This window comes from Cucurbita pepo, chromosome LG13 (genome assembly GCF_002806865.2).
Source record: "Cucurbita pepo subsp. pepo cultivar mu-cu-16 chromosome LG13, ASM280686v2, whole genome shotgun sequence".
Lineage (NCBI taxonomy): Eukaryota > Viridiplantae > Streptophyta > Magnoliopsida > Cucurbitales > Cucurbitaceae > Cucurbita > Cucurbita pepo.
Window position 1 is genome coordinate 7,314,690 of NC_036650.1, and position 17,147 is coordinate 7,331,836.

General features: G+C 34.9%; 1 protein-coding gene across 1 annotated transcript; it reads right to left on the reverse strand.

Annotated features, from left to right (window-relative positions):
* Positions 1-841: 841 nt before the first annotated feature.
* On the reverse strand, positions 842-15,795 carry LOC111808513 (regulator of nonsense transcripts UPF2-like). Its single transcript, XM_023694548.1, has 18 exons — positions 15,568-15,795; positions 14,320-14,385; positions 14,087-14,174; positions 12,494-12,696; positions 11,109-11,450; positions 10,745-10,849; positions 10,297-10,424; positions 9,447-9,623; positions 9,038-9,119; positions 7,699-7,983; positions 7,398-7,595; positions 7,207-7,308; positions 6,347-6,598; positions 6,046-6,264; positions 5,064-5,234; positions 2,891-3,076; positions 2,024-2,494; positions 842-1,937 (listed from the first exon to the last, which is right to left on the reverse strand). The coding sequence occupies exons 2-18, from the start codon at positions 14,380-14,382 to the stop codon at positions 1,434-1,436; spliced, it is 3,576 nt and encodes a 1,191-aa protein (XP_023550316.1). The 5' UTR covers positions 14,383-14,385; positions 15,568-15,795; the 3' UTR covers positions 842-1,433.
* Between the last annotated feature and the right edge of the window lie 1,352 nt (positions 15,796-17,147).

Sequence of the window (17,147 nt, forward strand, 5' to 3'; positions counted from 1 at the left end):
TAAACAAAGTTGTAGAGGCCGTTTGTTTAGATATATAACATTAAAGAGTAATTATTTACTTTTTAGAAATGTTTTTTTGAAAATTAAAATAATAAATTTCATTCAAACGAGAATAAGTATTCGAATCTTTGATCTTTTGGTCGAGAATATATATTTTAACGAATTGAGGAGATTCATCCAAATCAATTCCATTTCAGTTAAACACAAATTACCTGAAGATTAAGCTTTGAGACGATTCTTGCCGAAAGATTCGAACAACTTTTAATAGCCTCTCGAAACCCTAATTGCATTGACAAAAATACCCAACTTCATATGTCATCAAAATTTGAAAAAATAAAAATAAAAATTACATTGAAATCAATAAATTCAAAATATGAACGTTAGCTCATCCAAATTGATAGCTCGTAAAGCAATTTTAAAGAAGATGACATGAAATCGATCAGACGACAGATCGTTTTGGAGGTAGAAACTTTATTTTTCTCTTCTATTATTTTGGACTTTTCACATTTCTAGTTGTTTTTAAATAACCATAATAACTGTGCATTTTTCGAGAAAATTGTGCTAATTTTTAAATTCTGAGCTGGAAATCAAGAGGAATAATTAACTATTAATATTTAAATTAAAAGACAAAAAATGTAAATTAATAATGGACAAGGGTAAAATGGAGATAAAATTGGTTGAAGTATTATTTTATTTTATTTTATTTTCTATCATCCTTTCATTAAAAAAATAATAATTATTACAATGTGATTACTTTTCCATTTTTGAAAAATCAGCACTAAAGTAGAAATAGGGACTAAATTTAAAATTTATACAAATACAAGGACTAAAAATGACCAAATTTCAAATAAAAGGACCAAAATGATATTTTTAACCTTTATAATTCTACTAATCTGATGGTAAACACAGATTTGGGTTTCGCCTTGGGACCGAAATTGCCGAATGCCCAGAAACGACGAAGAACTGTACAAGACGAGATCCCGCAGTTATTCTTTTAATTGTCATACAACTTCTAGATCCAAACAAATCATTCTTTTCATGCAATAACAAACACAATTGCTCTAAAAGTAGATAGGGATCGACTCGACACTTACGCGATATACAAACCGAAAGCCTCCTTTCTTCATTTTATCACGACTTACCAACCAACTTGCTAAAAATGGGTGAAATTTTCCACAGATTTTGTCGTTGTTGTTGTCGTCTATGGTTCCCTTCATCCTCCATGTTCTAGCATCGAAGAAAGCTCGACTCAGAGATTAAACTGTTGGGATCTGTACGTATGTCGGTGACCGTTGACAAAATACTGTGACGAAATAACTCCTGTAACGGACTGGAGAGCGGTAAATTAAAATGTTCGAGGCAGACTCACATACTTCCGAAGCCTGCTGTGGTTGACTTCAACTATCAGGGAGGGAACTTATGATGAACTAAGCTCACTTCTTTCGACTATAATGCACGCCACCGCCAGGATACCGATGATGGGGATGATGCGACCCACCGCTCCTCCCGCCAGAGGCGTCCCAGTTGTTGCCCCGAGTAGGGGCTCTATTGTTCCCTGTTTGCATCCAATTCATTGTTTGGGAGCCTAATCCATTAAGTTCTTCTTCTTCACGGTCATTGTACTCCAAGATTAACCTCTTAATATCTTGCTTCTCTTCTAGCTCCTCTGCTTCTTTCTGTTTAGTGCTCTGTAAAAGTGCACTATCACGAGGGATATACATCTTCTTGGTTTGCTGCTTGTTCCCACGCTTCACAAGAACTTTCACCTGAACCTCCTTGCTTCCCCCAGCATCCTCTTCCAATGCCTCATCCCCACTTTCTCCCCCAGCCCCCCTTCCATGGTGGTCCCTTGTCGATCCCTCGAATAAATTCATTGGTATCATCATATTCAACGTTGGTCGGCCACGTAGCTCTTGCCTGCGCTGGTCCATACTCTCCTGCATTCGGAAATAACCTTATGTACGGCGTCAATAAATTTGTAAAAATTAATAAAATGTACAGTAAGTGATCACAGAAATCTTGCCTGCATGACAGCCCTGAGCTCCTGCTCGAAATTGGCTTCTTCTCTGGGGTCTACCTCAGCCACTTTTGGCCTCACGTGAACCTCATCGTCCTCATCAGAAGCAGGCCCACCCGCTTCTTCATCGTCTTCGTCATCCTCAGTGTCACATCCATCTTCATGATTCTCCAAGTCCGACTCTTCATCATCATGTCCCTCTGCCTCAATAGTGCCACTTCCTGTATCACTGTCGCTATCAACACCGTCTTCATGAGCTGCACCATTTTCCTTGGAGCCATTCACCGTGTCCCTTCCATTAGCTGAGGTGGTATTGGAAGTTGCTCTGCTAGGCTTTTTGGCATCGAGGTGTTTCTCAGTATTGGGCTTGACATTCGAGACAGAACGTTCATGCTCGTCGAGTTCTACGAAAGCAGCATTTATCTCTTCAATGGATGAGTATCTGGTCATGTTTGGTTGCAATTCCGCAAATAAATCCTGTAAAGGCAACTTCATCAGAATCAAGGAAGATAAAATAAATGAAGATGCATTAGGAAGTATTCAGCAAAAATCTATACATTCTCCCACTTCTTAAAGATTCACCAAATTGACAAAGATCACAAAAACTTCAATCACACTAGTGACCATTAAATAAACTTACACGAATAATTTGCAAATATTATAGAACACGTTTCAATGAGCCTAAGAATTTCGGGCACTTGTTAGCATGATAGAGTTTGTTAGACACTCGAATACAAGTGTAGGTTTGGAGATAGAACCATGTCCATAACAAAACAAGGATGAAAACTATCAACTTTAACATCAGCTGTTATCTTACAATGACATACATTCGAAAAATATTTAGCAAGTAAACTAACAAGGTAAACAACTGACCTGTAAGTCAAACTCAACGTCCAACGGAAGCGCGCCTTTGCTGAGAATATATTTCTGGAAGTGTATAAAAAATCGATCAAGTTTCCTCTTTGAAGATCCTCGATCAAAGTAGTGACCACAGGTTTGAAGAAGAGTGATAATCATCCTTATGCGGAAAGTGTCCTCCGGTGGATCCAATACATCTTGCTAAAAGCAACAAAAATCAACCACATTAGCCTTGAAACAAAGCATTCATTTAGCCAAGCACCACGAAACAAACTTGTACTCCATAAACCAAGACTAGGTATCCTCCACAAGCCTTTAACATACGTTTGTTCTAGTTCATTCATTGGAAATTAACAGATTGCACATCCTATTAGGCTCGACTCCTTGCTATTTTACTGCCCCAGCTAGCAAGCATAAAAATGAATTAAAGAAGCCAATTTTAATTTGATAAAATGACAACCAGATCATCAAGCAAACGATATCTTCGGATAATAGCTTCGGATCTGATGTTTGGATTGGCAATGTGGCTTTAAGAGGCCATTTTCCATCCCCTTATGCTATTACACTAAAGGCTGATGGTTCTGTGGCTGATACGAGGAATAATTCTCTCACATGTTCTTGCTATGGCCAACCTATCTTCAATGGGTGATTTGGGCGGTAGAAATCTCTATGTGACCAACTCAGATGGAAAATATCCCAAAAAGGTGAAGTTCTTTCTTTGGGAGGTAGGCCACTCGAGCCTTAATACTTAAGACAAGCTACAAAGGTGCCCTCTTTGGATATCCATCTCTCCAGACTGCTGCATTGTGAGTGAAACTGATGGGGAATCTAGTTACCTCTTCTTTTGGTGCCAACGTGTCAAAATCTTTTGAGATTTCTTCCTATAACGCACTCAATGTAGACTAGAAAGAAGAGGCTTCCCCATGGGCTGCGCTAGGAGAGTTGCTACCGCCTCACTCTCCTTCAGCCGATTTTGATACTGAATTGTATATTTTGGAGAGAGGTGCACAAACTTTCTCTTTGACTCAAGCAAGGGTTCCACCGCTTCAACTAATGCGAATGAGAACGCAATTCCCTCATCGTGAAAGTAATGAAAGGGAAGCCCTCGGTCAGCTCAATAGACACTCAAAGGAGTAGTAAAACCAACCATCACTAAGCTTGAAGGTTCATAGAGAAAACAATTATTCAGATATACACACAGATCTATGTTCTTGAAGAGTCTTGAGGAAGGCCACCAACACCCGACTTACCGGCACAAATATAATACTACGCCAGGCTTAAAAAGCCAATGCAAGGTATTTTTATCCATGCCAGGCTTAAAAAGCCAATGTAAGGCACTCAAACAAAGATGCGATTCTCCAATAAAAAGTACTTTTTTCAATAAGAACTAGAAACATTTCCCCAAAAAAGAAGGGAAGCCAAATCTCTAATAAGAATCTTACTGCCGAAAAGAATCTCAGAAATCTCCTCGCATTTCATACTTCCATACACTAACAATTACATCCCAAAAAGATCCCCTTCTCCACAACAAACCTTACCTATATGCCTCCACTCTCCCTCAAGGCCTCAACACGCACTAAACTCAATAGGCCCGACACCTACATGTAAACGACCTCCCACACGGTTCCCTCTTTCCACACCCACTTACATTTATACCTTTGTGATTTGAGGTCTATCACAAGAGTACCAACAGAAATATGAAATCTCTTTATCGTGGAAATCTTCAAACCCACATGTATGAAAAGACCTACATTTTTTTTTGATCTTTGAAGTTGCCAAGGCCAAGTCTTCCACCACTTCTGTAATCAGAAACAATACTTTCCAACTTGATTAGATTACTACATCCTCGGTGCCAGCGGTAGCCCAAAAGAAATCCCCATTGAATGCTTAAAACATTGGTCTCTATAAACTATTTCTATGTTCTATTATCAAAAGAAAAAGAAAAGATCAGTAGTGAAGATTCAACAATTTTAAGCACAGTTGACTCTACTGTACAAAGAATGCAACATAAAAACTGAAAACATAAAACACGCACGCATGCACAAGAAAATAATTTAGGTGAGACAGTAGCAGATATAAACAACATTACCAAAGCCTACTGATTAAAAATCTTGATGTATCAAGGTAAATAGTAATAATTATAAAAAATTATAAAAACAATAAAAAAAACGACAAAATAATTCCATACCTCTGATGTGCCATGCCCAAAGACAAGAATCAAATAAAGGGTATCAAAAACAACAGATGAATCTACAAGTTCATAGTTGTACAACTCCCCCAAAAACCGCATATGGGCAATGCGCTTTTGCTGCATCCCATAATCATTTACTTCGAGTCCAAGCCTAATTTCTTCCAATACCTAGAAATAATAGAGATAAATAACAACCACCAAAATGAATAAAATAGATAAATCAAGATATAAACAAGAGAACCTGGTCAAATATGCAGAATGCATTCATCATGTAGTAGAAATAACTTTCACATTATGAATTTCAAAAAACCGAACTTTAACATATCACTACCTGTATCTACTATTATTAAAATAACTTTCACATTATAAAGACTTACGAATTACTAAAATATACTTTTCAAACTGACAAATTAAAGAGGACGTGATTAAAATTGTAATACATTTTTTACAAACCAACAAACTGATTTGATAATCAAATGAGAAAAAGAGTATGCTAGGAAGGGAAGGTCTTTTGTAAACATCATATCCTTTTATAAATTTCAATCATCAATCAAATTGTCTCTTATTAAAAAAAAAAAAGAAAAAATCTAGAAAGACTACTGGTAAGTAGAAAGTGTCGTGATACAGAGAGATTAATGATAATTGATAAACATGAGTCAAAACCCATTAAAAAGCAAATAGTTATTTTCTTCTCTAAAAAGCACTTTAATGTGTTTTTTCTGTTCTACATAATTCAAAAGTACTTAAGAGTTGCAGCAAAATTTAAAATATGTAATACTACTACTGATAAAACATTTGTTTCTAATCACAGGAAAGCATCTTTACACGGTTAAAAGTAGTAGTACTGAACACTCCTTAATATGCATAAAAAGGTAAGTCATATGAAATAAAGCCAATAAAGCCCGATCTGTAGGTAATGATCTTATCTAGTAGACTGACGAATCCCAATTTAAGTTTGTTTTCAATGAACAGAACATACCTCGTCAACAACAGCAACTGAGAACTCGTCATGGTATCGGCTCAAACCAGACGTTAGAGAAGCAATCAAGTGAATCTGGCCATACTTCCCCTTGTGAACTTTCATAAAACATTTTAAAAGGTATTGCTCACATTCGCTCCATGGAAGTTTCCGAAGTTGCCTTAACACATTCTCAATGGCAGACTTGTCCAGATCTGAGAAGAGTAACTTTCTAATATACTGCACAAAACAACGAGTAAATACAACATACGAACCAACTATACATAGGGAAAGATTAGTGAACATTGTATGCATCTCATACCTGATGCAATGGTGGACGAACTTTTGACACCCGTGCAGATCTCTCTGGAGGCTTGCAAAGATAGTATGCATTTTCTACCAGGGTGCTATGCCGGGGATCCAAATTTTTTACGTTTTTCAAGCGCATCAATATCTCCAACATGTTAGCCATCCGAACTGTAGTTTCAGGAGACCGATAAAGAAAACGTCCACAGGTCTCAAGAAGATTACAAGCAACATCAATGTTGTGGTGAGTGAAATCATCTAAACATGCCTGCCAAAATGAGATCAAATGTGCTCATCAATTAACCATCATTTTCCAACCACAACAGAAACATCAACTTCTCGTTCATAACTAGCATAATTTCTCGTTCAGCTCGCAGTTAGAGATTTCTTTTGGCTTTAATGACAAGAAATAAATAAAAGAGTCTTCAACAACAAGGTAAACCTTTGATTGTTTTCAACACTAATTTTCAGCTCTTGGGAAAATTTCGTACTATTTGCAACAATCACAATTGAATACCTCTCTATGCAGAGCTCTTTGTAATCTTCCTTAGCTGGGGGCTAGGTTTTCCTTCCCCTTTGTAATTTCATCTTATCAATAAAATTCTCTTACCCCCAAACAAAAGAAATAAAGGTAATGAAAATGAGGTAATTGGTTGAATATCACCCAAAGTGATTGGAACAATCAATTAAAAGCGAAAAAAAAAAAAAAACTTCTTAAATAAACAAAATAATCCCAATACAAGAAATTTGACGCCATATGCCAAACATGAGAAACTCTGGCACGTATGTGACAAATATATGATTTAAAAATACATAGAACAATAAAACATAATGAAGGAAAGAATAAACATCAACAGGTGTCTCCTCCGCTCATACCTTCAAACAGCTAAAAACAAGGCCAGCTGAAGCAATTTTGAACTTGCAGAGCTCTCCAATAAACCTAATATTTTTTATCTTCGTTTCAATGTTCATTTGGTCCTGTTTGAAAAAAAAAAACAGTAAAGAAATTAATAGAAGATAAAAGGACAACTCCATTCATACAAAAGTTTTATGAACTAAAATGAGACCTTTTTGTTCAATAAAAAGTTGAACTCCTCCTCTAACATCTGGAGGAGAATGACAGATACATCCTTCATACAAGTTGACAATGTCGCGACCAAGCGTGAGTAGTAAGGCAGTAACTCCAAAGACGTTCTAGGTACATTAAACAAAGCTCGAACAAGCTTCTTCCGGTTAGCCTTGGAATTCAAATAACAAAACTCTACCTGCAATTATACAAGAATATTAACATCAAATTCTTAACGAAGATCCAGCCTTCATTACCTATAAAAAAGACACAATTAAGCTGGGGAAAAGAGAAGAAATTACAGTCAACTGATCAATAAGGTCACGGCTGACACAGCCAGGGAGCCTCTGCAACAAAGCATCCAAATTAGTTCCTTCAATATTTTTAAGTTTTTCTTTTTCATTTTCCATCTTTCTATCTGCGTCTTTTTCTTTCCCCTTCTCCTTGTCTGTATCCTTATTCTTTTCTTTATCTTTTTCTTCTTTGTCCTTCCCTTTTTCATTAATTTTTCCGTCCTGTAGCAAAGAATCTGTAGAAATCTCAACGGGCTCTAGAGAAGTTTGCTGACCTTGGTCTGCTTCAGATTCCTATAAAAGACATTCAAATTCCTCAGCAAAAAATGCATCTTCATGGAATAGGCTAATAAGGACCACAAAGGATCAAATCTATATATTTAATACAACATGTAAAGGGAGAATGCTTGATAATTTGTTTTTGGACCATTTTATTCACTCCTCCATTCATAAATCACGAACATATCAAATTCTCGTAGTTATTAAAATATTAAATTTAATATTCATAAAACGTTATTTAATATCCATAGTCCACTTGAATAAAATAAAAACAATACACTAAAAACAATTCAATAAGTTTTAAGTAAAATAGAAAAAATATAGTAAAGTAATAGTTAGAACTTTACACTTTTAAACTTCACACTTAACAGAGTTCAATTTTTTTCTTCTAAGGAATCAACACTTTTAACATTACACCACTTTAAGACGATGTCAATAAACAAAAACTTAAGCTATCAATTACTATAAATCATTGGTACATTTAGAAAAATAACCAAGGACTATTATTCTCTAAATTATTTTATTTTCACCAATACCAAACTACTGAAGAAAGGTACTAGGAAAACATATATACTGGGATGAATATAAATATATATTGTAGGGCTAAAAATACAAAAAGTAACTTCAGTTTGTAAAACTAAGTTAATATCCTAAATTAGATTGTATTAAAATTAAAATAAGCAAAACTAAGAACAATTTATAATATTCATTTTAATACAAATTATTGTGTTCAATTCATATTTGATACATTGCTAAACTACAGAATTCTCGACATTATCAACTTAGTTTATTTGAATACTAATTGAAATCTCATCTGAATACTAAGAAAATAAATCCATGTTCTACTAAAGTAAAGATCATTTAAAACCTAACTTAGACTTGATTAATTTTAAATTATGACCAAAAAAATCATGTACGCCCATCCTACACAGCAAGGGAGAGAAGTAAAACCTGTGATAAGTTTAAATAGGACCAGACATGGGAGGAGTGACAGAGTAGAGAGTTTATTATAAAACAGTTTATGAAATTTTTAAGTTCTAAAGAAAATATTGCAGGCATGAGAAATTACAGCCAGATTTTCTGCTGGTTTAGCAGATTGCTCATTTGCTTTAGGCTCCGCTTCTCCCAATAGTACTGCTGGAACAAATGCCCTGAGAAGTTCATTCAATATACCAACTAATATTCTTATCAAATATATATATATATACCAACAAATATAGTTCTTGCAAGGACACAATGGACTACCCGATAAGAAAACATTACTGAGACTTGCAATCACAACATGCATGAGCATGTTCTAAAAGTTATTTTTATTGTAATTATTGAAAAACGAGTATGTGCATATATAGAACATGCTTGCATGAATGTGTCCAAAAGTATCTTTAATTCTAGGCAATAGACGTCTACTTTAAGATAGATGCAAAAACAAATTTCCCCCAAACGATCTCAGCAAATTATATAGTTTGACCAGGCCAAACCTGAGATCTGGTAAGCATTCATAGAAAGCCCGGGTGTCTTCATCATCCCAAATGGCTTCAAGCACAGATGAATCTTTTCCAGCAGCAGGTGATGAAACATCTTCCCCTGCAGAAACCCTGGTTGTGTGGCCATCCTCTGGCATCACTGGGGGTTGCATATCAACTGCTTCTGCTAAGCTGTGTAATGTAGAATTCCATAAATAGCCAATGAAAAATAGTTCATAGAATCTATTTTACTTTAGATGAGCACAAAATATAATATTTTTATCACATATTCATATTTTCTTTACATGATGAAATTGACTACCCATCTTATTTTTCTTCAAGCAATTTTCAACTCCATCCATGTCCTCTGAGTAGAAGAAAACTTAAATTTCTCTAATGCAACTCAACAACCTTTGATCTCAATGTTATGTGCAATACCCGTCTTTTAAGGATAGATTCAATCATATTTGCATTGGAAATACATCCAGATTACATCAAATAAGAAACTACTTCAGCAGAATACTACAAGGATGCCAAGGAATAAATTATAAGAACTAAATCAGTATTCATTAAACAAGGAGCGAGTCATTAAGAATTTAAACAAAGTTTCAATTCAACGCAGAAGGTGCAATAAAGAATTTATTAGCAAAATGTGAAATAAATGTTTTTTGCAACTTCATTTTGATGGATTTTCTCCCTTTTGTAAATTTCATAAATCAATGAATTTTTTTCCTATCCAAAAAAATGTGCAGTAAATGTTAAATTTTGACGTGTAAAACATTAAGAAATATACATTCCATATATCCATCAAGTTACCAAAAGATTGTTAAATTCCTTGTACAATGAGCGTCAGAGTGCAACTTACGATGAGACATTTCGATATAAATGGTCATAAGATTTTCGTAACTTCTCATATGAAGAGACATTTTCATCATTAAGCTCTCCTTTTGCATTCAAGAGCTTGGCATTTTCCTGCTCCATTTGGCGAAGTGACTGCCGTTTAAAAAAAATGTGATGAGCAAACAATTATTACAATTGTAATATATATTCTTTCGTTCATATTGATGAAAGTTAGTTACCCATAAAAATATTGCAAGTACAAAATATTCATGGAAAAGAAAGCATGATTATTTTGTTAACATAATGGCCAAAAAAATTATAAAATAAAAACACATCCTAATGAATTAACGTTAAACAACCAAAACATGAGTCTTAACTTTGAATTTAAGCTTGGAAGGGGCAAAACAAGAGAGGAGAGGAGAGTGAATGATAAATCAAATAAGTAGCTCTAGAGAAGATAGTGAATCTCTTACTGTATGTTCAGACTGAAGCAATTCTGCTGCTGCATCATAATATGTATGAAATGCCTTCCTGAAGAATTTCTTTTGGTCGGCAGTAATATTGAGGCTCTTAAAAAACTGTAATAGAACGTTACCCAGTGAGTTAAGAGTAAAGCATGCCTGGGGAGGAGAAATTTTCATAGAAAAAAGTCAATAGTACAATCACATGGCAAGTTGTATCATGTAACTAGTAACTGTCAGACATGGAAATCCATTATAGATGAGAAGCATAAACTAATTAAAAATAGTTGAAAAGAAGTGGAAAAAAAACGAAACATATAAAAAGGTTACATGAACAGTGCCAGGGTATGTAGAAATTGAGAAAAAAATTGTGTACCTCCTCATGATCTTGTCCAGTAGGCGGTAGACCCAAGAGGATTCTCCCTTGCCGAGCAAAGCTAGCAAGGAGAGTCAAGTTTGTTAGGGTAGTATCCCGATCCCTCAAATGTTCAATACTTGTAAGATCCTTAATAATATTATTGAAAATTGCACTGTCTTCTACAACTCCAACAAAAAAAAGTTCCAAGAGAAGTTTGAGAGTGCTGCGCTTCTTCATGGCCTTCAAGTTCCTATCAGCATCCAAGTCATCCCCAGACTTTCCAGGAAAGAATACTTTTAAAAGCCCTTGAATCAGGCACGGTGAGAAGTCTTTGTACCTTTGGTGAAGAAGCGAACAGATCTTTTTTTTTCCGGTGGGGAAGGGAAAAGAGAACACATCAGATCTAGATTAGTGCCTGAACTTTTACTATTGTTTCTGTTGTTCAGCGTGTGAAAATTTGGTTATCAAACTATAAAAATAATCTCATAAATCTATGTTCTAAACAGATTAATTTGTTCCTACGAATCTTTTTCTTTTCTTTCCTTTTCTTCTTCTTCTTCTTCTTCTTCTTCTTCTTCTTCTTTTTTATGAAAATGAACTTTGAAAAAAAAAATGGAAGAATACAGAAGGGCATACAAGCCAGCTTGCCCCCAACCAAAAGAATAAAAATAAAATGAGGTCGAGTCTTAAAAGACCAAACCAAGAGAGTAATTACAAAAAGACTTGGTCACTTATGCCCACCATTAATTTGGTTAAGTAGATCATTAAGTTTTATGAGAAAGTCACTTTCACTCAGATGAATGAAAGAACAAAGAGAGGCTTTTCAAAGTGCCTAAAACCTCCCTAAACTTTCAAGTTTGTGTCTAGTAGACTCGGAAAATTAAAAAAATTCAAAAGTTCAAAGATTAAATTTGTAGTTTTGAAAGATCAAAAAGGACCAAATAGACAAACTTCAAAGTTTATGGACTAAATTTGTAATTTTAACAAAAAAAAAAAAAAAACAAAGGTGTCAAATTTACAACAAGAAATATGGGGTTGCTGAAGCATCAGACCATGATCCCTCCCAAGAGTTTAATCCCTACGTTCAGCACTCAATAGTTGTCTCCAAATTAATATTCCATAGTACAGCTAAGAAACATGACTACCGTCCTCATTTCTTATCAACTAAATGAGACCCTAGATTGAAATTTAAATCAACTATATGCCTAAAAGGTAAAATACCAATGTAAAATGAAGAAAATATATTAACCGATTGGAGGAAGGGACATAACAAAAATATAACACGATATTAGTAGAGAACCCTTTTGTTCAAGACATTTGAAGTGGCTAAGTTTCTATTGCACTCCACCCATTGACAACAAAAAAAATTGACCAAGAAAACAAAAGAACTGAAAGGAGGTTACCTGAACAGCTGCTTGAATATCAGAAGCTCTAAGCTTGGCATCACATATAGCAGAAACAGCCTCACTAACAAATTTACTCATATTTACATTACGCAACTCGTCCATCAGCCCTTCTCGTTGTTCGTCATTTATCTGCTTTAACTTTTTAATAATAGTTGTGTTGCGTTTAATACTAGAATCCAACGTTCTAAGGAATCCGGAGTCTGCAGGCAAAAACAAACGTTAACAAATTGGATGTACATGGGGAAAAATGTATCAAATATGTGTCAAATGAAATTAACTTACATATGTAGTTTGGTGAAATTAAAAAAAATAAAATCTGTTCACTTTCCTCAAAGTTGTCATTTATTAAACCATTCTCCATCAGACAAAATGTTGAATTAACTGAACATTGTCTCTTCTGAAGTAGAAAGAGCAACTTATGCTTACTATAAAATTAGTTCCGTTATCAAAAATGGAAGGACAAAGTGAGATGAAAAAACAAAAAAGGAAGTACAATGAGGGAAGCAAAGGCATCCTCCAAAGTCCAAAACCTACAAAAATAAAAAAATAAAAACTCCTTTGAGTTGGTCTTCGTAATGATCAGTGAGGGGTATCTTTACAAATGAGTTTTTATCACAACCACCAAATGGCAGATAAAGTTACGATACGTCCCAAAGTTCTATAAAGTTGGTAGCTATTCCTCCACAGTAATATGTCCTTCCCCAACAAAAGAGCCACCACTAAATCCTTCAGACAAAAATAGAAGGTAGATTCTTAAGGACACGTCCCCAAGAATACCACAGTCAACCAATCTACCAAGCACTTCGACAAGCCTATCTTCAATTATTCACCCCTTAAATATTCCATCAAGCAAGATAGAAATTTTAGCACCACCCCTTTATTCATTTCATCCACTTCTACCCAAGTTTTACCTTACCCACATAAAACTGTCAACAAGGATGAGCCCAAAGTGATTGAGGCTCAAGAGCCATCTTATTGATAAAGTATGTGTTCAGCAATCCTTTTAATCATCAAGAAACTAGCAATAACACATGAAACGCTGAAGTTGATCGATATTGTGGTCAATTAGAGAGAGAGAGAGAGATTATTGACAATGCAACTTTGGATTTTTAGCAGGAAAAACCTAACATCAACAATTTCTTAAGCATTAGGATCTGGACATTTTTGTGGCTGCAGACTTTCTCCTTGCCCAATCTCCCTTATGACTCTTGAGCCATTCAACAAAGCCGAAACCATAAAGTTTCATCATCAGAAGTACCATTAAACCAACATCACCAACTACAACAAGGCTCTTGAATAGCTTCATGAGACCATTAACAAAGCTACACTTTCACCATAGTCAAATTGCAAAATACCATAAATTCAATGGCAGAGGTCACAAAACCTTCAATTTTCTGGAATAATCCTGCCCTCATTCATGAAGGGGTAGTGAGCCTACAAAAGGAACTCTAGGATGGGCGATCAACTCTCAATTCAGTTCACTTGAAGCCATGATATTAAACACTCCATTCGCGAAGTAAAAATTTAGAATTACCATCTAACTCAAATAATAACATGATCATAAAAAAATGCTACAGATAATTCACTAACCAGGCCTCTCTGGATTCAGATTACTTTGTCGTAGAGCCATTTTAGCTTCAAATGACTTTTTAATTTCTTCCTGGCGAGCAGCAGTTTCCTACAAGTAGCAGGGTTGTGAGGATGCAAATCATAAATACCACAATATCCAATTACTCATGAGGCAGTTGCAATGTAAATGAATGGAATAAATAAAAAGCTAATAGAACTAAATGAGAACAATTAAACTTGTACATCAATCTTACCTCATCATCCCTCTTGGGCTGACTCTCACTCACTGGGCGGCCATCATCTTCATGATGGTCCATGTCCTGTGTTGCAATAAACTAATAGATATAAAGATAACTACCACTTTACAAGTTACTTGATATATAAATCTGCCAACTGCTCGGTTCTTAATGACAATTACTTTTTGATAGAAAGGATTTACTGACATATAATAAAGCATGGCCAATTGAAAGAACACGTTTAGAGAGAGTTGGACAAGAAAAATGGAGTGCATAAATTGAAAGGTAAATCACATAATTATCATAATTCACCAACATGGGCAGTTTTAATTTTTCCCCCAACCCAACCCCACCAAGTCCTTGGATGGTAGAAATGATGGTGCTTACACAGAGGAAGACAACGATAGAAGGGTAGACAATTATGGCTCGTAGCCAGATTATATAATTAAAGTTACACCAGGAAGCTCAGGGAAAGTGAAGATTTGCAGTGGAGTAGAACCCAATACGCCGTAGTTTGAGCCACACGGGCAGCTCAAGAGAATAAGGAACCCCAAGAAAACATTTTCGTAAGGCTTTCTAGTTATTTCTCGATGAAATCTAAATTGATTACTTCATAAGAAATTGGTTTTTATCGAATGCTGAAGCTAGAAGAAAGTGGATGTGGATTGATAAACACTATTTTTTTAGATTTAAACAGCCTTTTTTAACTGTGAGAGAGAAGGAAAGATTCAGCAAATACAAATAGTAANTTTTTTTTTTTTTTTTTTTTTTTTTTTTTAATTCATCCTTCGAGTTGAGCAACCTTAACTTGCAAAATATTCTTTAAAAAAAACATTTAAACCTTGAAGCAAACGGCCCGAGTGAATGAGATTAAAGTAGAGGGACGATCCAGGAGAAGTCAGGACAGGGAGTAGCGATTCTCGGGGATTATAAGATTCTGCTATCCGATACAGAATAGAGATTGGCAGCGAGGGAGAATGAAGAGGAGAGCCGAAGGTGAGGATTGAGATTGCAAAGGGTTCAAAAGACCAAGGCTTAAAATTGTAATTAAGTCAAATAGAGGACGTATGCTCTTGATCAATACAGCAATAATCCCATACGAACGATGCATTCATAAGTACCCCACGAAGAAACGAAAAAATTCAACGACATTTCTGTCATCCAAAACCGTAATCGAAAAAAAAAATGTCCAAAAACGAAATGGTAAGCTAATCCATGATCAAAACCTAGCCTCTTTCAGAAAGAAAGCGAATAAGAACCACGTACCGTTGAATTATTCTGCTGGCGATACGAATGATGGTGCTCACATGAGAGAGAAAAAGACCGCGACGGTAGAAGAGTGGAAAATTAGGGTTTAGCAGCAGCAGCAGTTTAGGCACTAACAGTTCCGCCGGCAAATGGAGAGAAAGTGATCGTCGGCAGTGGAGCACAGACGGAGAGACGCTGTGAATTGTGGAACTGAGTACCGAAACGAGGGATTGAAGAACACGCGCGCGGAGAGTGGTTGGGCCACGTTTTATACCGCTTTGTTGGACCATGTTTCACATCGCTTTTTTGGGCTTTGGTTTGGATCCGGGCCCACGAGATGACTTTCTTTTTTTTCCTTTTTTTTTTTCCCTAAAATCATTTTTTCCCGGTAATTTTTCTTATAGCAAATAAATAAATATGAATATGTACTCCCAATTTTTTAGAATTATATTTTCAAATAAAATCAATAATTATACCAATTAAAATTATATATTTTAATAAGTGGAACAGCTTATTTAAAATAAGCAGTAATTAAATAAATAGTATAATTTTATCAATATTGTTTAGCGTTTTCTATTTAATGCATAAAGAATTACATGATAATTTTTTCATCTAATGTTTTATACTAATTTATAAAGAAGAACGTGATAAATTTTGATACGAATCAAGAGACATCAATCATACAATATACTTCAATGAATATGTGAAAGAAAATGTCGTTGAAATTATCAAAAGATATTTCAATTCATGTCCGAATAAAGTTTCATTATTATAAATTTTGGATGGATTGTAATTTACCGTAATTTAAAGTTATTGTATTTCTTTAATATATTTTAAGATTTTTTATTTACTTCACGTTACATTTATATAATAGTTAATTATGGTAATAAGGTATGAATGTTACCATTTTATAATGCCTTAAATAGTTTCATTTTGAATTTATATAAAGCTACGTATGCTATATTTGTAAATAGACTTGAAAAATATAGTAAAAGAAGCCTTTGTGCTTTCATTTAGCTAATGATTAAGTTTATTTGTAATTTTAACGTAGTTTAAATTGCATGTGAATCATTCAAGCTTGACATGATCAATCTTACTTGTGGAATGATTCGAATCTCAAACAAGTATTCTTATCTAGACATGATTAACCAGAGTTATTTAAATTTCAAACAAGTGTTCCTGCCTTTTAAGTACAAATATCTCTAAAATATATAAATTAATTCATGATTATTAATTTAAATATTTTTTTTTTTTTTCATTTCCCCCGCTTTGACTAAACCTCCAATTCAAACCATTAACTAAAAATATAATTTTCTAAACCAAAAATATAAATTATTTCCCACCACTAATTCCATCCCCAAGTTTCATATAAAAAGGAAACTAAACGACAGAACAATAACAAGGCAATAAACGGATCTTCAAAATAACTGTATCCTCTCAACTAATCTAACGGATCCGATCGATCACCGGCCATGGCGGTTCTCTTCAACAAGTCTCCATCGAGGGCCACAGTCGCCTCCGCGCTGCTGGTAGGTCTAATTCTATGCTCCATTCCGACGATCGCCACGGCCGCCGGTGGTAACCTAAACGGAATGGAC

Excerpts from the sequence above, each read along its gene's own strand:
- LOC111808513 (XM_023694548.1), bottom strand. The coding sequence starts at position 14,382 with ATGGACCATCATGAAGATGATGGCCGCCCAGTGAGTGAGAGTCAGCCC. Across the intron at positions 5,235-6,045 it reads CAGTTGCTGTTGTTGACGAG|GTATTGGAAGAAATTAGGCT; the intron begins GTATGTTCTGTT and ends TATTATTTCTAG. Across the intron at positions 1,938-2,023 it reads AGCTCAGGGCTGTCATGCAG|GAGAGTATGGACCAGCGCAG; the intron begins GCAAGATTTCTG and ends TTCCGAATGCAG.